At 41.3% G+C, this 20,949-nt stretch overlaps 1 protein-coding gene across 3 annotated transcripts in view; it reads left to right on the plus strand.

Moving 5' to 3' along the window:
• LOC309799688 (3',5'-cyclic-AMP phosphodiesterase 4B-like) overlaps positions 1 to 20,949 on the plus strand; it is a gene marked incomplete at its 5' end in the record, with an annotated part of 525,358 nt that overhangs the window by 485,827 nt on the left and 18,582 nt on the right. For all 3 annotated transcript variants that reach the window (XM_082613098.1, XM_082613097.1, XM_082613099.1), the window contains one exon: positions 486 to 680. In XM_082613098.1, the coding sequence (XP_082469224.1) occupies positions 486 to 680 (195 nt within the window). The remainder of the gene's footprint in view (positions 1 to 485; positions 681 to 20,949) is intronic.

Raw genomic sequence — 20,949 nt, forward strand, 5'->3', positions numbered from 1 at the left:
TGTGGATGTTTTCAGGATAGCACTTTGTTCCTGAAACATTCAGAAATGTGCACATTGTATCTTTAATGAGACTGTGATATTTATTTATGGCAGGAAGAAGCCTCCCAGCTAAGAAGACTCATTCAAGTGATAGTTGAGTATCTGGCACTTAGAGCTGTGTTAGATGCTGTATCTGGAGTCGCTTATTATCAACAGTTTATTTTATGAATTTGTCAATGTTGCTCATGCCGCTGAAAGGCCATGGGATTTTGCTCCGGGGGTCAAATCCTGGCTCCAGTCTCTGCTGATGACTGAACTTCTGTGGGACTGTTCCGTTTGTATAAAATGAGAATGACTGCAACTCAGAGCTATTTGGAGCCTTAAAACTTTCCATGAAGTGTGAAGTGCTATGTGAAGTTCCTGGCACGCATGGGTTCTCCATGTATGTATGTCAGATGCCCTTCTCTCTGTTTCTCATGTGACCAGTTTTCTTTTTTCTCTTTAAGCTTTGATGTGGAAAATGGCCCTTCCCCAGGTCGGAGCCCGCTGGATCCCCAGGCCAGCTCTTCCTCTGGGCTGGTGCTTCACGCCACCTTTCCCGGGCACAGCCAACGCAGAGAGTCCTTTCTCTATAGATCAGACAGCGACTATGACTTGTCACCAAAGGCGATGTCGAGAAACTCTTCACTTCCAAATGAGCAGTAAGTATGAGCTGTCTGGCTCCCAGTTTCACACTTACCTCATCTTTAACCCCATCACATCAGAGCAGCAACACTGTTCCCCTTTAACCCACAGGAAAGAGGGAGGAGAAAAATGAACAGAGCAGAGGTGACAACGATGACCACCTTAAGGATATTAATGCTCTCTTGCATGAGAAATATGTAGCCGGGGTTCCCAAGAGTGTTTAAAACCTCAGGCAACAGTGTTTGATTTACTTCGGTTATTGACACTTAAAAAAAAAATTATTATTTGGCTTCATTTCCTGAACTGCTGAATTGTTTATGGCATGAGAACCGTAACACTGTTTGCAAACCACACTCAAACTTTCCAAGGCATGTGCAGTTTGCATGAGGCTACAGCAGAGAAGGAAAATGGTGGTTGGTGACACGCATCCTCTCTGAGTGGCCTTTGCTGGGCGACATTTAAGAAGCTGTCATCTAGTCACATGTCTGTGTCCCTTCTCTGGAACCTTAACACAATGCCCACTTGTTGCCTGGCTCTTGGGTGAGACAGAACATACTCCACCGCCCTATTAAGCATGGCTGATGTTTCTGTTTTGCTGCTATTAATTGGAGATCTCTAATTTTTATTTAAAAAACAACGACCGGGTTGTGTTACTTGTTTATTAAGTTTCTGAAACCAAATAAAATTGGATGCTGGGATTCATGCCTTAAAAGGTCTCTAGGCACATGTACAATTGTATTTAACATCATATGTTATAAAAATATCAGTAGCTCTCTAAAGTCTCCAGCCTGGAAAATTCCACTGGGCTCTCTTCTGCTGTTGGAAAGGAAGCTAAAAAGGGTCAACCTCTTGTGAAAGGGGCAGGGGGCATTTTAAAGCTACCAATAAAAAGTATTCCCCAGGGAATTTTCATCAGCTAATTTTGACAGAGGCACCCCTGCCCTAAAATATCTCAATCATTGGGTGGACCAAAATTCATTTATTCACTCATTTGGAAAAAATTTACTGAAGCTCTCCTATGTGCCATGCAGTGTGCCAGGCTTTGGGCATAAAAGGTGAGCAGAAAAGTGGGAAAAAAAAATCACAGATGCGTTAAAAACAGACATTATTCTCTAAAAGTTTGCATGCTCTCAGGGAGGTTACAGTTAAATAAGAAAGATAAGAGGAACACTGCTACTGTGTGGAAGGAAACATTTAGTGAGTGCTTACTATAGGGCCCTGTTCATTTACATACGTTATCTCTTTTAATCTTTACAAAAGTCCCGTCAGGTAGGCACCATTATTATCTCCACTCTATAGATGATGAAACCAAGACTCTGAGAAATGAGAAACCTGCCCCTCCCCCATGACTCTATGCCATGCTATATACCTTGATGTAGCTAAGAAAGACCATAGGCAAAACTTTGGGACTTTATTTACTTATGTTCTTCAAACTACAAAGTAGAACCTCTCCTATCAGGTAGAAAACATGAGTGGAGTAGAGGTAACCTCTTTGCTGTAGATCATGTAGAACCACGGAAGTTTCTGACCAAGGTTTGGATGGGGGCTTTGACAGTGAACATCCCTTGAATTCTCTCTTCCACCAAAACAAACAGCTTTCTAGACACCCCCGAGGGAGAGCATAGGAGATGTGTTGAGCTGAAGTAATTAGAGCTTCATTCACATAGTGCTTCACGGGTGAAAGACTAGCTTTGGAAGGCAGCTAATGCCTCCTCCTACCCCCCACCCGCAGACTCCTGACAAACAGCCTGATGCGTCTCAGGGTCACTCAGAGGCTTCCCAGTAGGTTCTAACCAAATTTCAGATTAAACTCCAGTGATTCCTTACTTAGGACCAAAAGGTTATAGAAATTTTGAACATGAAGAGACTTTCAAGACCACAGTCCAACTAAGTCTATAGCTGTAGAAACAGACATCTAGTTCTGAACGACTCTGCATTCAGGTCCCTAATACTAATGGTTACCCTCTTTTCAATTTTACCAACCAGGAAAAATTCTCCCCTAACTTTAGAACCTACATAGAGTTGCCAACTTTAGATTTAGGCAAGTAAGGATTATATATGTAAGTTAACTAGTATCATTCTCCCTTTAAAAAAAAGAGTGAGTACCTTCAAGATGGCAGAGGAGTAGGATGTGGAGATCATCTTCCTCCCCACAAATACATCAAAAATACATCTACATGTGGAACAACTCCTACAGAACACCTACTGAATGCTGGCAGAAGACCTCACACTTCCCAAAAGGGTCTGGGTTCTCTGGCCAGGTATCAGGCATGAGCCTCTGAGGTAGCAGAGCTGAGTTCAGGACATTGGACCACCAGAGACCTCCAGGTCCCACATAACATCAATCGGCGAAAGCTCTCACAGGGACTGCCGTCTCAACGCTAAGATGCATCGCCACTCAAAAAACAGCAAGCGCCACTGCTGGACACCCCATACCAAACAACTAGCGAGACAGGAACACAACCCCACCCATTATCAGAGAGGCTACCTAAATTCATAAAAAGGGCACAAACACCCCAAAACACACCACCGGACGTGGTCCTGCCCAGCAGAAAGACAAGATCCAGCCTCATCCTCCTTATCACAGGCACTAGTCTCCTCCACCAGGAAGCCTACACAACCCACTGAAGCAACCTTAACCACTGGGGGCGGACACCAAACACAAGGGGAACTACGAACTTGCAGGCTGCGAAAAGGCGACCCCAGACACAGTAAGTTAAGTAAAATGAGAAGACAAAGAAATACACAGCAGATGAAGGAGCAAGGTAAAAACCCACCAGACCAAACAAATGAAGAGGAAATAGACAGTTAACCTGAAAAAGAATTCAGAATAATGATAGTAAAGATGATCCAAAATCTTGGAAATAGAATAGAGAAAATACAAGAAATGTTTAACGAGGACCTAGAAGAACTAAAGAGCAAACAAACAATGATGAACAACACAATAAATGAAATTAAAAATTCTCTAGAAGGAATCAGTATCAGAATAACTGAGGCAGAAAAACGGATAAGTGACCTGGAAGATAAAATACTGGAAATAACTACCGCAGAGCAGAATAAAGAAAACAGAATGAAAAGAATTGAGGACAGTCTCAGAGACCTCTGGGACAACTTTAAATGTGCCAACATTTGAATTATAGGGGTCCCATAAGAAGAAGAGAAAAAGAAAGAGACTGAGAAAATATTTGAAGAGATTATTGTTGAAAACTTCCCTAATATGGGAAAGGAAATAGTCAGTCAAGTGCAGGAAGAACAGAGAGTCCCATACAGGATAAATCCAAGGAGAAACATGCCAAGACACATATTAATAAAACTATCAAAAAATAAATATAAGGAAAAAAATATTAAAAGCAGCAAGGGAAAGGCAACAAATAACATACAAGGGAATCCCCATAAGGTTAACAGCTGATCTTTCAGTAGAAGCTCTGCAAGCCAGAAGGAAGTGACAGGACATATATAAATTGAAGAAAGGGAAAAACCTACAACAAAGATTAGTCTACCCAGCAAGGATCTCATTCAGATTCAATAGAGAAATTAAAACCTTTACAGACAAGCAAAAGCTAAGAGAATTCAGCACCACAAAACGAGCTTTACAACAAATGCTAAAGGAACTTCTCTAAGCAGGAAACACAAGAGAAGGATAAGACCTACAATAACAAACCCAAAACAATTAAGAAGATGGTAATAGGAACATACATATTGATAATTATCTTAAATGTAAATGGATTAAATGCTCCAACCAAAAGACATAGACTGGCTGAATGGATACAAAAACAAGATCCATAAATATGCTGTCTACAAGACACCCACTTCAGACATAGGGACACATACAGAGTGAAAGTGAGGGGATGGAAAAAGATATTCCATGCAAATTGGAATCAAAGGAAAGCTGGAGTAGTAACTCTCATATCAGACAAAATAGACTTTAAAATAAAGAATGTTACAAGAGACAAAGAAGGACACTACATAATGATCAAGGGATCAATCCAAGAAGAAAATATAACAATTGTAAATATTTATGCACCCAACATAGGAGCACCCCATTACATTAGGCAAATGCTAACAGTCATAACACAGGAAATTGATGGTAACACAATAATAGTAAGGGACTTTAACACCCCACTTTCACCAATGGACAAATCATCCAAAATGAAAATAAATAAGGAAACACAAGCTTTAAATGAGACATTAAACAAGATGGACTTAATTGATATTTATAGGACATTCCATCCAAAAACAATAGAATACACTTTCTTCTCAACTGTGCATGGAACATTCTCCAGGATAGACCATATCTTGGGTCACAAATCAAGCCTTGGTAAATTTAAAAAAATTGAAATTATATTAAGTATCTTTTCTGACAACAATGCTATAAGACTAGATATCAATTACTGGAAAAAAACTGGAAAAAATAAAAACACATAGAGGCTAAACAATATGCTATTAAATAACGAAGAGATCACTGAAGAAATCAAAGAGGAAATCAAAAAGTACCTAGAAACAAATGACAATGAAAACACGATGGCCCAAAACCTATGGGATGCAGCAAAAGCAGATCTAAGAGGGAAGTATATGGCAATACAATCCTACCTCAAGAAACAAGAAACAACTCAAATAAACAACCTAAACTTACACCTAAAGCAATCAGAGAGGAGATTTGTTCAAGATGGCAGAGTAGAAGCACATGCTCTCACTCCCTCTTGCAGGAACACCAGAATCACATCTAACTGCTGAACAGTCATCAACAGGAAGACACTGGAACTCAACAGAAAAGATACCCCACATCCAAAGACAAAGGAGAAGCCACAATGAGATGGTAAGAGGGGTGCAATCACAATAAAATCAAATCTCGTAACTGCTGGGTGAGTGACTCACAAACTGGAGAACACATACCACAGAAGTCCACCCACTGGAGTGAAGGTACTGAGCCCTATGTCAGGCTTCCCAATCTGAGGGTCCAGCAATGGGAGGAGGAATTCCTAGAGAGTCAGACTTTGAAGACTAGCGGGATTTGATTGCAGGACTTTGACAGAACTGGGGGAAACAGAGACTCTACTCTTAGAGGGCACACACAAAGTAGTGTGCACACCAGGCCCCAGGGGAAGAAGCAGTGACCCCATAGTATACTGAACCAGACCTACCTGCTAGTGTTGGAGGGTCTGCTGCAGAGGCAGGGGGTGGCTGTGTCTCACCGTGAGGACAAGGACACTGGCAGCAGAAGTTCTGGGACATACTCCTTGGCATGAGCCCTCCCAGACTCTGCCATGAGCCCCACCAAAGAGACTGGATAGGCTCCAGCGTTGGGTAGCATCAGGCCAAAAAACCAACAGGGTGGGAACCCAACCCCACCCATCAGCAGACAAGTGGATTAAAGTTTTACTGAGCTCTGCCCTCCAAAGCAACAGCCAGCTCTACCCACCACCAGTCCCTCCCATCAGGAAACTTTCACAAGCCTCTTAGATAGCCTCATCCACAGGAGGGCAGAGAGAAGAAGCAAGAAGAGCTACAATCCTGCAGCCTGTGGAACAAAAACCACATTCAAAGAAAGATAGACAGAATGAAAAGGCAGAGGGCTATGTACCAGATGAAACAACAAGATAAAACCCCAGAAAAACAACTAAATGAAGTAAAGATAGGCAACCTTCGGGAAAAAGAATTCAGAATAATGATGGTGAAGATGATCCAGGACCTTGGGAAATGAATGGAGGCAAAGATCGAGAAAATGCAAGAAATGTTTAACAAAGATCTAGAAGAATTAAATAACAAACAAACAGAGGTAAACACTACAATAATTGAAGTGAAAAATACACTAGAAGGAATCAATAGCAGAATAACTGACACAGAAGAACGGATATGTGACCTGCAAGACAAAATGGTGGAATTCACAGCTGCAGAACAGACTAAAGAAAACAGAATGAAAAGAAATGAAGACAGCCTAAGAAACCTCTGGGACAACATTAAGTGCAACAACATTCACATTATAGGGGTCCAGAAGGAGAAGAGAGTGAGAAAGGACCTGAGAAAATATTTGAAGAGATTATATTTGAAAATTACCCTAACATGGGAAAGGAAATAGCCACCCATGTATAGGAAGTGCAGAAAGTCCCATATAGGATAAACCCAGGGAGAAACATGCCGAGACACATAGTAATCAAGTTGGCAAAAATTAAAGACAAAGAAAAATTATTGAAAGCAGCAAGGGAAAAATGACAACATACAAGGGAACTCCCATAAGGTTAACAGCAGATTTCTCAGCAGAAACTCTACAAGCCAGAAGGGAGTGGCATGATATACTTAAAGTGATGAAAGGGAAGAACCTACAACCAAGATGACTCTACCTGGCAAGGATCTCATTCAGATTCAATGGAGAAACCAAAAGGTTTACAAACAAGCAAAAGCTAAGAGAATTCAGCACCACCAAACCAGCTCTACAACAAATGCTAAAGGAACTTCTCTAAGTGGGAAACACAAGAGAAGAAAAGGACCTACAAAACCAAACCCAAAACAATTACAAAAATGGTCATAGGAACATACATATCAATAATTACCTTAAACGTGAATGGATTAAATGCTCCAACCAAAAGACACAGCCTTGCTGAATGGATACAAAAACAGGAACCATATATATTCTGTCTACAAGAGAACCACTTTAGACCAAGCGACACATACAGACTGAAAGTGAGGGGATGGAAAAAGATATTCCATGCCAAAGGAAATCAAAAGAAAGCTTGAGTAACAATACTCATATTAGATAAAATAGACTTTAAAATAAAGAATGTTACAAGAGACAAGGAAGGAGACTACATAATGATTAAGGGATCAATCCAGGAAGAAGATATAACAATTATAAATATATATGCACCAACATAGGAAAACCTCAATACATAAGGTAACTGCTAACAGCTCTAAAGGAGGAAACCGACAGTAACACAATAATACTGGGGGACTTTAACACCTCAATTACACCAATGGATGGATCATCCAAACAGAAAATTAATAAGGAAAAACAAGCTTTAAATGACACAATAGACCAGATAGATTTAATTGATATTTATAGGACATTCCATCCAAAAACAGCAGATTACACTTTCTTCTCAAGTGCGCACAGAACATTCTCCAGGATAGATAACATCTTGGGTCACAAATCAAGCCTCAGTAAATTTAAGAAAATTGAAATCATATCCAACATATTTTCTGACCACAACGGTATGAGATTAGAAATGAATTACAGAGGAAAAAACGTAAGAAACGTAAACATATGGAGGCTAAACAGTACGTTACTAAAAAACCAAGAGATCACTGAAAAAATCAAAGAGGAAATCAAAAACTACCTAGAGACAAATGATAATGAAAACACGACGATCTAAAACCTACTGGTTGCAGTAAAAGCAGTTCTAAGTGGGACGTTTCTAGCTATACAAGCCTACCTCAAGAAAAAAGTAAAATCTCAAATAAACAACCTACCCTTACACCTAAAGGAACTGGAGAAAGAAGAATAAACAAAACCCAGAGTTAGTAGAAGGAAAGAAATCATAAAGATCAGAGCATAAATAAGTGAAATAGAAACAAGGGAAAATAGCAAAGATTCTATAAAACCAAAAGCTGGTTCTTTGAGAAGAGAAACAAAATTGATAAACCATTACCCAGACTCATCAAGAAAAAGAGGGAGAGGACTCAAATCAATAAAATTAGAAATGAAAAAGGAGAAGTTACAACAGACACTGAAGAAATACAAAGCGTCCGAAGAGATTACTACGAGCAACTCTATGCCAATAAAACGGACAACCTGGAAGTAATGGAAAAATTCTTGGAGAGGTATAACTTTCCAAGAGTGAACCAGGAAGAAATAGAAAATATGAACAGACCTATCACAAGTAATTAAATTGAAACTGTGATTTAAAATCTTCCAACAAACAAAAGTCCAGGACCAGATGGCTTCACAGGCGAATTCTATCAAACATTTAGAGAAGAGCTAACACCCATCCTTCTCAAACTCTTCCAAAAAATTGCAGAGGAAGGAACACTCCCAAACTCATTCTACAAGGCCACCATCACCCTGATACCAAAACCAGACAAAGATGTCACACACACACACACACACACACACACAAATTACAGGCCTAAATCACTAATGAACATAGATGCAAAAATCCTCAACAAGATACTAGCAAACAGAATCCAACAGCATATTAAAACGATCATACACCATGATCAAGTGGGGTTTATCCAAGGAATGCAAGGATTCTTCAATACATGCAAACCAATCAATGTGATATACCACATTAATAAACTGAAGGATAAAATCCATATGATCATCTCAGTAGATGCAGAGAAAGCTTTTGACAAAATTCAACACCCATTTATGATAAAAACCCTCCAGAAAGTAGGAATAGAGGGAAGTTACCTCAACATAATAAAGGCCATATATGACAAACTCACAGCCAACATCATTCTCAATGGTGAAAAACTGAAACCATTTTCTCTAAGATCAGGAAAAAGACAAGGTTGCCCACTCACACCACTATTATTCAACATAGTTTTGGAAGTTTTCACCATAGCTGTCAGAGAAGAAAAAGAAATAAAAGGAACCCAAATTGGAAAAGAAGAAGTAAAACTGTCACTGTTTGCAGATGACATGATACTATATATAGATAATCCTAAAGATGCCACCAGAAAACTACTAGGGCTAATCAATGAATTTGGTAAAGTAGCAGGGTACAAAATTAATGCATAGAAATCTCTTGCATTCCTATACAGTAATGATGAGAAATCTGAAAGAGAAATTAAGAGAAATTAAAGAAATTAAGAGAAATTAAAGAAAAATTAAATCTGAAATAGAAATCTGAAAGAGAAATTAATAAAATACCTAGAAATAAACCTACCTAAGGAGACAAAAGACCTGTATGCAGAAAACTCTAAGACACTGATGAAAGAAATTAAAGATGATACAAACAGATGGAGAGATATACCCTGTTCTTGGATTGGAAGAATCAACATGGTGAAAATGACTATACTACACAAAGCAATCTACAGATTCAATGCAATCCCTATCAAACTACCACTGACAATTTTCACAGAACTAGAACAAAAAATTTCACAATTTGTATGGAAACACAAAAGAACCCGAATAGCCAAAGCAATCTTGAGAACGAAAAACGGAGCTGGAGGAATCAGGCTCCCTGACTTCAGACTATACTACAAAGCTACAGTAATCAAGGCAGTATGGTACTGGCACAAAAACAGAAATATAGATCAATGGAACAGGATAGAAAGCCCAGAGATAAACCCACGCACATATGGTCACCTTATCTTTGATAAAGGAGGCAGGAATGTACAGTGGAGAAAGGACAGCCTCTTCAATAAGTGGTGCTGGGAAAACTGGACAGGTACATGTAAATGTATGAGATTAGATCATTCCCTAACACCATACACAAAAATAAGCTCAAAATGGATTAAAGACCTAAATATAAGGCCAGAAACTATCAAACTCTTAGAGGAAAACATAGGAAGAACACTCTATGACATAAGTTACAGCAAGATCCTTTTGGACCCACCTCCTAGAGAAATGGAAATAAAACAAAAATAAACAAATGGGACCTAATTAAACTTACAAGCTTTTGCACAGCAAAGGAAACTATAAACAAGACTAAAAGACAACGCTCAGAATGGGAGAAAGCATTTGCAAACAAAGCAACGGACCAAGAATTAATCTCCAAAGTTTACAAGCAGCTTATGCAGCTCAATATTAAAAAAACAAACAACCCAATCCGAAAATGGGCAGGAGACCTAAATAGACATTTCTCTAAAGAAGATATACAGATTGCCAACACACACATGAAAGGATGCTCAACATCACTAATCATTAGAGAAATGCAAATCAAAACTACAATGAGGTATCACCTCACACCAGTCAGAATGGCCATCACCAAAAAATCCACAAACAATAATTGCTGGAGAGGGTGTGGAGAAAAGGGAACCCTGTTGCACTGTTGGTGGGAATGTGAATTGGTACAGCCACTATGGAGAACAGTATGGAGGTTCCTTAAAAACTAAAAGTAGAACTACTATATGACCCAGCAATCCCACTACTGGGCATATACTCTGAAAAATCTATAAATCAAAAAGAGTCATGTACCACAATGTTCATTGCAGCACTATTTCCAATCGCCAGGACATGGAAGCAACCTAAGTGTCCATCGACCCATGAATAGGTAAAGAAGATGTCGCACATATATATATAATGGAATATTATTCAGCCATAAAAAGAAACGAAATTGAGTTATTTGTAGTGAGGTGCATGGGCCTAGAGTCTTGTCATACAGAGTGAAGTAAGTGAGAAAGAGAAAAACATGTACTGTATGCTAACACATATATATGGAATCCAAAATATATATATATATATATATATATATATATATATATATATATATATATATATATATGGTTCTAAAGAACCTAGGGGCAGGACAGGAATAAAGATGTAGATGTAGAGAATGGACTTGAGGACATGGGGAGGGGGAAGGGTAAGCTGGGACGAAGTGAAAGAGTGGCATGGACTTATATGTACTACCAAATGTAAAATAGATAGCTACTGCGAAGCAGCTGCATAGCACAGGAAGATCAGCTCGGTGCTTTATGACTGCCTAGAAGGGTGGGTTAGGGAGGGTGGGAGGGAGACGCAAGAGGGAGGGGATATGGGGATATATGTATATGTATAGCTGGTTCACTTTGTTATACAGCAGAAACCAACACAGCACTGTAAAGCAATTATACTCTGATAAAGATGTTAAAAAGAAAAGAAACCAGAGCTTAAAAAAATAGTAAGGGCACATTTTCATAATAAAGAATAGTCCTTCCCAAGAAAACACAGTTGTAAACATGATCTCATCCTATCAAAGATACTAATAACAAGATGTATTAAAAGCTTTGAGTGAATAAAAATAGCCCAGAATTTTGTTTCGGAAATATTTCAGCATGACAGTAAAACTTTCATGTGTTTGTCAGTTTAGGAATTTATATTTCTCAACACAACAAGAAGTAGAAGTTGAATATCCAGATTCTTCTGAAATTTTGTTTTATCAGGACCATGTTGGAAAATCCAGTTTTACACAGGTATTTTGAGCTAACCTGAAGTAATGCTCTCAAAGCTATTTCACCCGATTATTACTCTTCAGGATGATTTGAAATAGAGGAACAGCAGCCCCTGAACCTCTTACTGCTTCTCCTGCCTTCTACCCATAAAGCCAAGAAAAAGAAGGACAGTAATAAGTTTGGAGTCTTGTTGTGAAGGCCGCTGGATGGGGGTTGCAGTGTGTTCCCTGCTCAGGAGCCCCTCTCTCCAGAGCAGAACAGTCATGAATTTACACAAGAGGTAGAAAACTTTGCATAATTCCTCAGCATTAAATCTTAACAGTAGAGACAACACCAGCTTTTTAAAATTTCTCATCTCAGCTATTTCAGGAGGAAACATATAGGCAGGGAGAATGAGTGAAAAAGATATCGAGTTAAAAAGTGAATGGGTCCATCAGGCCCTGAGTCACCATCCCGCCTCCCCCCTCCACACCCAGGCCTCTGTCCTCTTGTCCTGGTCCCTACGGGTCTGCAGCTGCCCCGAGGTTTAGCCTGGAGAATGGACGCCTGGGCCTTTTGCCGGGGACACGGGCCATACTTGAGCTGTTCAATGTCCTTCTCGTATCGTCTCAAAAGCTCTTCTTTTCTCTGCAGCTGTTTCTTGAGTAGGGTGATCTTATCAAACACCAGGTAGAGGTCTCTTTGTCGAAGCTGGTGGACTCTCTCCCTCTCTTTTGGGGAGAGGTGTTTCATGGACACGTGACCTGACATATCTTTGATGTTCATCATAGTCCCGAGGGTTTTGCTCATATCCAAGTACTACAAGAAAGCGTTTCACAGGTAAGAGGCCTGGCCCAAGACCGCTGGTGGCCACTTTGAGGAGGCAAACGTCTAATTCTGTTTCATTCATTTTCTGCAGTTGCAGAGAAGAAACACATGCTTTGCAAATGAGTGCATTTGGGGCTTTTAGTATGACTTTCATTTTCCCCCGCATCCATTTACACTATGCCATTTTGAGAATTGGGGGGAGGGGGGGAGGGGGAATGACAATAGACATAAACATTCATTCTTACTACCCAGTCTTCCAAGGAATTGGGCTCTGCAATTTCCAGCCCATGCTGGGATAGGAGATGGGTCTCATGGAGCTACTGTAACAACTAAACATGTATGTGAGGTTGATGTGTAAACTATCTGCAGGGCACGCAGGTTTGGACAGGAGGGGACTGATGCTGGGTATACCTACCAGCTTTTCACTAAGATCTAAAGCCTCAGCCACATCCGTTTTCCATAACTTCTCAGTGGCCATGATGGACCCTGGGCTGGAAAGGCCATTTTGAGGCTGAAATAAAAAAAAAAAGAAAAAAAAGTCTCTTGGCATTCCATTATGATTTTCTACATCCAGAAGAATAACCCAAAGAATAATGGAAGAACTGGAAAGTTACTAAAGAATAATTTGAGAGAGTTAATTTTTTAACATCTTTATTGGAGTATAATTGCTTTACAATGGTGTGTTAGTTTCTGCTGTATCAAAAAGTGAATCAGCTATACGTATCCATATATCCCCATATCCCCTGCCTCTTGCGTCTCCCTCCCACCCTCCCTATCCCACCCCTCTAGGTGGACACACAGCACCAACCTGCTCTCCCTGTGCGATGCAGCTGCTTCCCACTAGCTATCTATTTTACCTTTGGTAGCGTGTGTGTGTATATATGTCCACGCCAAGAGACTTGGTTTTAAATCCAGTCTGACTCTGTGAACTGCTTTCTTTATGACTGTGCTCCTACCCCTTCAGAGCACGACTGCCTTTGAAATGATGCATCACTTGTGCCGTTCTTTGGCCACTGTCTCGTCTGTCTTCCCTTTAGGCCAGTGGTTCTCAACCGGGGGTGACTCTGTCCACCCTACCCCCTCCAGGACATTTAGCAATGCCTGGACACATTTGTGGTTGTCATAATTGCTGCTGGCATCTAGTGGGCAGAGGACAAGGATGCTGCTAGACACCCCACGATGCATAGGGCAGTCTCCCAAACAAAGAGTTACCTGGCTCAAAAAATCAGTACCGCTGATGTTGAGAAGACAAGCTCCAGAAAAATGGGGACCATGCGGCTTTTGCTCACTATCTCCCTCCTTGTGCCCAGCATGGCACCTGGCAACGAGTGGTGCATAGTGGGCATGTTTGTTGAATGAACGAATGAAGGTTAAGTGGAAAATAGCCTCCCTCCTTTTTATTAAAGGAATCTCATTTCTGTGCAGCAGAAACCATACCCTCACAAAATTTGGCCCAACCTTCTCCTAGCTCTGGAACCTGGTGGGTGAGCATCACTTCAGACCCTTTCCAGAGACAATGCAGATAGTGTTTGCAGCTGCATCTCCCTAAGACCCCAACCAGCCAGCTGGCTGCTGGAAGCCCAACTGACTGCATGGAAAGGCCACCAGACTGAATAGGGGACCTGATCTGAACGACTACAAATAACCATAGTAAGCCTCCTTAAAAAATAAATTGGCTTTTAATGCTTGCCATGAGCCTCTCTTAGCCCTAGCATTTGTTGGCACTACCCTGAAAACCTCTGAGATTAAAAACAAAACAACTGGCAGCGCCGCCCAAGTACCCAGGAGGAAGGCACGGGCCCTCCCTGCCTGAGGGATTAGAAGTCTAAAGTGGATGAACACTTAGTGACCATCTTGTTGGAGACCCTCTTCCTACGTGGTATCTGAGACTCAGTGGAAATGTAATTCTCTGTCCAAGGTCACACAAGGCAGCACCAGTGGAACCAGAAGTCTGGGCTCTGGACTTACCATATGTTTCTTCAGTCATTCATCACAGAATTATTGAACACCTACTAGACTAGATGCTGGAGATGTAATGCTAACCACTTATCTCAATACCACGTTTAAAAAACCTATCTTTTGGACCCGGAGGAAGATGGCGGAAGAGTAAGACGCGGAGATCACCTTCCTCCCCACAGATACATCAGAAATTCATCTACACGTGGGGCAACTCCTACAGAACACCTACTGAACGCTGACAGAAGACCTCAGACCCCCCAAAAGGCAAGAAACTCCCCACATACCTGGGTAGGGCAAAAGAAAAAAAGAATAAACAGAGACAATAGGATAGGGACGGGACCTGCACCAGTGGGAGGGAGCCGTGAAGGAGGAAAGGTTTCCACACACTAGAAGCCCCTTCGCGGGCGGAGACTGCAGGTGGCGGAGGGGGAAAGCTTCGGAGTAGCGGAGGAGAGCACAGCAACAGGGGTGCGGAGGGCAAAGCGGGGAGATTCTGGCACAGAGGATCAGTGCCCTCAGGCACACACCAGCCCGAGAGGCTTGTCTGCTCGGTCGCGGGGGCGGGGGGGCTGGGAGCTGAGGCTCGGGTATCGGCTTTCAGTCAGAGCGCAGGGAGAGGACTGGGGCTGGCGGCAGGAAGAGAGCCTGAAGGGGTTATTGCACCACGGCTAGCCCGGAGGGAGTCCGGGGAAAGGGTCTGGAGCTGCCGAAGAGGCAAGAGACGTTTTTCCCTTTTGTTTCCTGGTGCGCGAGGAGAGGGCATTAAGAGGGCTGCTTGGGGAAGCGCCGGAGACGGGCGCGAGCCGCGGGTAAGGCGCGGACCTCGGAGACGGGCGTGAGACGCTGGGGCTGATGCTGCCGCCGCCGCTGCGGGACCTGTGTGCGAGCGCGGGTCACTGTCCGCCCTGCCTTCCGGGGGGCCTGTGCACCCCACCACTGCCGGGGTCCCGGGACCTGGGGACGGCTTTCCCGGGAAAGCGCACGGAGTGTCTCGGGCTGCTGCAACGTCACGCCGGTCTCTGCCGCCACAGGCCCGCCCCACACTGCGCGCCCCTCCCTCCCCTCTGCCTGAGTGAGCCAGAGCCCCCGAATCAGTGGCTCCTTTAAACCCGTCCTGTCTGAGCGAAGAACGGACGCCCTCCGGCGACCTACGCGCAGAGGCGGGGCCAGGTCCAAGGCTGAGACCCGGGAGCTGTGAGAGCAGAGACAGGGAAATCTCTCTGTGCAGCCTCGGAGGCAGCGGATTAAAGCTCCACGGTCCATTTGATGTGCCCTGCGTCTGTGGAGTGCATGAATGGACAGCGAATCATCCCAAATTGAGGAAGTGGACTTTGAGGACAAGATTTAAGACTTTATCCCCTTTTCCTCTTTTTACAACGAATTATCCCAAATTAAGGAGGTGGACTTAGAGAGCAAGATTTCAGACTTCTCGCCCTTTTCCTCTTTTTACAACGAATTATCCCAAATTGAGGAGGTGGACTTGGAGAGCAAGATTTTTGATTTTTCCCCCTGCTCTCTTTTTGTGAATGTGTATGTGTAATCGTCTGTGCAAGAGTCTCTCTGTATAGCTTTGCTTCCACCATATGTCCCAGGGTTCTATCTGTCCGTTTTTTTTTCAATAATTACTTTCTAATTTTAATAACGCTACTATATTTCATACTTTATTCTATTTTACTTTACCTGCTCTTTCTGTTTTTTTCATACCTTCCCTTCCTCCCTCCCTCCCTCCGCTCCTCCTTTCCTTCTTTTTCTTTCCTCCCTCCCTCCCTCCCACCCTTCTTCTTTCCACTTTCTTTTTCTTTCCTTCCTTCCTCCCTCCCTCCTCTCTTTCTTTCTTTCTTTCCATCCTTCCTCCCTCCCTCCCTCCTTTCTTTCTTTCTTCCTTCCTTCCTTCCCTTCTTCCTTTCTTTCCCTCTCTCTTTCTTTCTTCTACTAATTCTTTCTTGCTAATTTTTCTCCCTGTTATTCTGAGCCGGGTGGATGAAAGGCTCTTGGTGCTGCAGCCAGGAGTCAGTGCTGTGCCTCTGAAGTGGGAGAGCCAACTTCAGGACACGGGTCCACAAGAGACCTCCCAGCTCCACATAATATCAAGCAGCGAAAATCTCTCAGAGATCTCCATCTCAACACCAGCACCCAGCTTCAGTCAACGACCAGCAAGCTACAGTGCTGGTCACCCTATGCCAAGCAACTAGCAAGGCAGGAACACAACCCCACCCATTAGCAGAGAGGCTACCTAAAAACATAATAAGGCCACAGGCACCCCAAAACACACCACCAGATGTGGACCTGTCCACCAGAAAGACAAGATCGAGCCTCAACCACCAGAACACAGGCATTAGTCTCCCCCACCAGGAAGCCTACACAACCTACTGAAACAACCTTAGCCACTGGGGACAGACACCAAAAACAACGGGAACTACGAATCTGCAGCCTGCAAAAAGGAGACCCCAAACACAGTAACATAAGCAAAATGAGAAGACAGAAAAACACACAGCAGGTGAAGGAGCAAGATAAAAACCTACCAGTCCTAACAAATGAAGAGGTAATAGGCAGTCTACCTGAAAAAGAATTCAGAATAATGATAGTAAAGCTGATCCAAGATTCTATTTCCAAGATCCATAATCTTGGAAATAGAATAGACAAAATGCAAGAAACAGTTAACAAGGACCTAGAAGAACTAAAGATGAATCAAGCATCGATTAAAAACACAATAAATGAAATGAAAAATACTCTAGATGGGATCAATAGCAGAATAACTGAGGCAGAAGAACGGATAAGTGAGGTGGAAGATAAAATAGTGGAAATAACTGCTGCAGAGCAAAATAAAGAAAAAAGAATGAAAAGAACAGAGGACAGTCTCAGAGACCTCTGGGACAACATTAAACGCACCAACATTCGAATTATAGGGGTTCCAGAAGAAGAAGAGAAAAAGAAAGGGACTGAGAAAATATTTAAAGAGATTATAGATGAAAACTTCCCTAATATGGGAAAGGAAATAGTTAATCAAGTCCAGGAGGCACAGAGAGTCCCATACAGAATAAATCCAAGGAGAAATACGCCAAGACACATATTAATCAAACCGTCAAAAATTAAACACAAAGAAATCATATTAAAAGCAGCAAGGGAAAAGCAACAAATAAAACACAAGGGAATCCCCATCAGGATAACAGCTGATCTCTCAGCAGAAACTCTACAAGCCAGAAGGGAGTGGCAGGACATAATTAAAGTGATGAAGGAGAGAAACCTGCAACCAAGATTACTCTACCCAGCAAGGATCTCATTCAGATTTGATGGAGAAATTAAAACGTTTACAGACAAGCAAAAGCTGAGAGAGTTCAGCACCACCAAACCAGCTTTACAACAAATACTAAAGGAACTTCTCTAGGCAAGAAACACAACAGAAGGAATATACCTACAATAACGAACCCAAAGCAATTAAGGAAATGGGAATAGGAACATACATATGAATAATTACCTTAAATGTAAATGGACTAAATGCTCCCACCAAAAGACAGAGAGTGGCTGAATGGATACAAAAACAAGACCCATATATATGCTGTCTACAAGAGACCCACTTCAGACCTAGAGACACATACAGACTGAAAGTAAGGGGATGGAAAACGATATTTTATGCAAATGGAAATCAAAAGAAAGCTGGAGTAGCAATTCTTATATCAGACAAAATAGACTTTAAAATAAAGACTATTAGAAGAGACAAAGAAGGACACTACATAACGATAAAGGGATCGATCCAAGAAGAAGATATAACAATTGTAAATATTTATGCACCCAACATAGGAGCACCTCAATACATAAGGCAAATACTAACAGCCATAAAAGGGGAAATCGACAGTAACACAATCATAGTACGGGACTTTAACACCCCACTTTCACCAATGGACAGATCATCCAAAATGAAAATAAATAAGGAAACACAAGCTTTAAATGATACATTAAACAAGATGGACTTAGTTGATATTTATAGGACATTCCATCCAAAAACAACAGAATACACATTTTTCTCAAGTGCTCATGGAACATTCTCCAGGATAGATCATATCTTGGGTCACAAATCAAGCCTTGGTAAATTTAAGAAAATTGAAATTGTATCAAGTATCTTTTCCGACCACAATGCTATGAGACTAGACATCAATTACAGGAAAAGATCTGTAAAAAATACAAACACATGGAGGCTAAACAATACACTACTCAATAACGAAGTGATCACTGAAGAAATCAAAGAGGCAATTAAAAAATACCTAGAAACAAATGACAATGGAGACACGACGACCCAAAACCTATGGGACGCAGCAAAAGCAGTTCTAAGGGGGAAGTTTATAGCAATACAATCCCACCTTAAGAAACAGGAAACATTTCGAGTAAACAACCTGACCCTGCACCTAAAGCAATTAGAGAAAGAAGAACAAAAAACTCCCAAAGCTAGCAGAAGGAAAGAAATCATAAAGATCAGATCAGAAATAAATGAAAAAGAAATGAAGGAAACGATAGCAAAGATCAACCAAACTAAAAGCTGGTTCTTTGAGAAGATAAACAAAATTGACAAACCATTAGCCAGACTCATCAAGAAAAGAAGGGAGAAGACTCAAATCAATAGAATTAGAAATGAAAAAGGAGAAGTAACAACTGACACTGCAGAAATACAAAGGATCATGAGAGATTACTACAAGCAACTCTATGCCAATAAAATGGACAACCTGGAACAAATGGACAAATTCTTAGAAATGCACAACCTGCCAAGACTGACTCAGGAAGAAATAGAAAATATGAATAGACCAATCACAAGCACTGAAATTGAAACTGTGATTAAAAATCTTCCAACAAACAAAAGCCCAGGACCAGATGGCTTCACAGGCGAATTCTATCAAACATTTAGAGAAGAGCTAACACCCATCCTTCTCAAACTCTTCCAAACAATATCAGAGGAAGGAACACTCCCAAACTCATTCTACGAGGCCACCATCACCTTGATACCAAAACCAGGCAAGGATGTCCCAAAGAAAGAAAACTACAGGCCAATATCACTGATGAACATAGATGCAAAAATCCTCAACAAAATACTAGCAAACAGAATCCAACAGCACATCAAAAGGATCATACACCATGATCAAGTGGGGTTTATTCCAGGAATGCAAGGATTCTTCAATATACGCAAATCAATCAATGTGATACACCATATTAACAAGTTGAAGGAGAAAAACCATATGATGATCTCAATAGATGCAGAGAAAGCTCTCGACAAAATTCAACACCCATTTATGATAAAAACCCTGCAGAAAGTAGGCATAGAGGGAACTTTCCTCAACATAATAAAGGCCATATATGACAAACCCACAGCCAACATTGTCCTCAATGGTGAAAAACTGAAACCATTTCCACTAAGATCAGGAACAAGACAAGGCTGCCCACTCTCACCACTCTTATTCAACCTAGTTTTGGAAGTTTTAGCCACAGCAATCAGAGAAGAAAAGGAAATAAAAGGAATCCAAATTGGAAAAGAAGAAGTAAAGTTGTCACTGTTTGCAGATGACATGATACTATACATAGAGAATCCTAAAGATGCTACCAGAAAACTACTAGAGCTAATCAATGAATTTGGTAAAGTAGCAGGATACAAAATTAATGTACAGAAATCTCTGGCATTCCTGTACACTAATGATGAAAAATCTGAAAATGAAATCAAGAAAACACTCCCATTTACCATTGCAACAAAAAGAATAAAATATCTAGGAAAAAACCTACCTAAGGAGACAAAAGACCTGTATGCAGAAAATTATAAGACACTGATGAAAGAAATTAAAGATGATACAAATAGATGGAGAGATATACCATGCTCCTGGATTGGAAGAATCAATATTGTGAAAATGACTCTACTACCCAAAGCAATCTACAGATTCAATGCAATCCCTATCAAACTACCACTGGCATTTTTCACAGAACTAGAACAAAAAATTTCAAAATTTGTTTGGAAAAACAAAAGACCCCGAATAGCCAAAGCAATCTTGAGAACGAAAAACGGAGCTGGAGGAATCAGGCTCCCTGACTTCAGACTATACTACAAAGCTACAGTAATCAAGACAGTGTGGTACTGGCATAAAAACAGAAAGATAGATCAATGGAACAGGATAGAAAGCCCAGAGATAAACCCACGCACATATGGTCACCTTATCTTTGATAAAGGAGGCAGGAATGTACAGTGGAGAAAGGACAGCCTCTTCAATAAGTGGTGCTGGGAAAACTGGACAGGGACATGTAAAAGTATGAGATTAGATCATTCCCTAACACCATACACAAAAATAAGCTCAAAATGGATTAAAGACCTAAATGTAAGGCCAGACTCTATCAAACTCTTAGAGGAAAACATAGGTAGAACACTCTATGACATAAATCACAGCAAGATCCTTTTGGACC

The sequence above is a fragment of the Mesoplodon mirus genome (genome assembly GCF_964341445.2).
Source record: "Mesoplodon mirus genome assembly, chromosome: 3".
Classification (NCBI taxonomy): Eukaryota; Metazoa; Chordata; class Mammalia; order Artiodactyla; family Ziphiidae; genus Mesoplodon; species Mesoplodon mirus.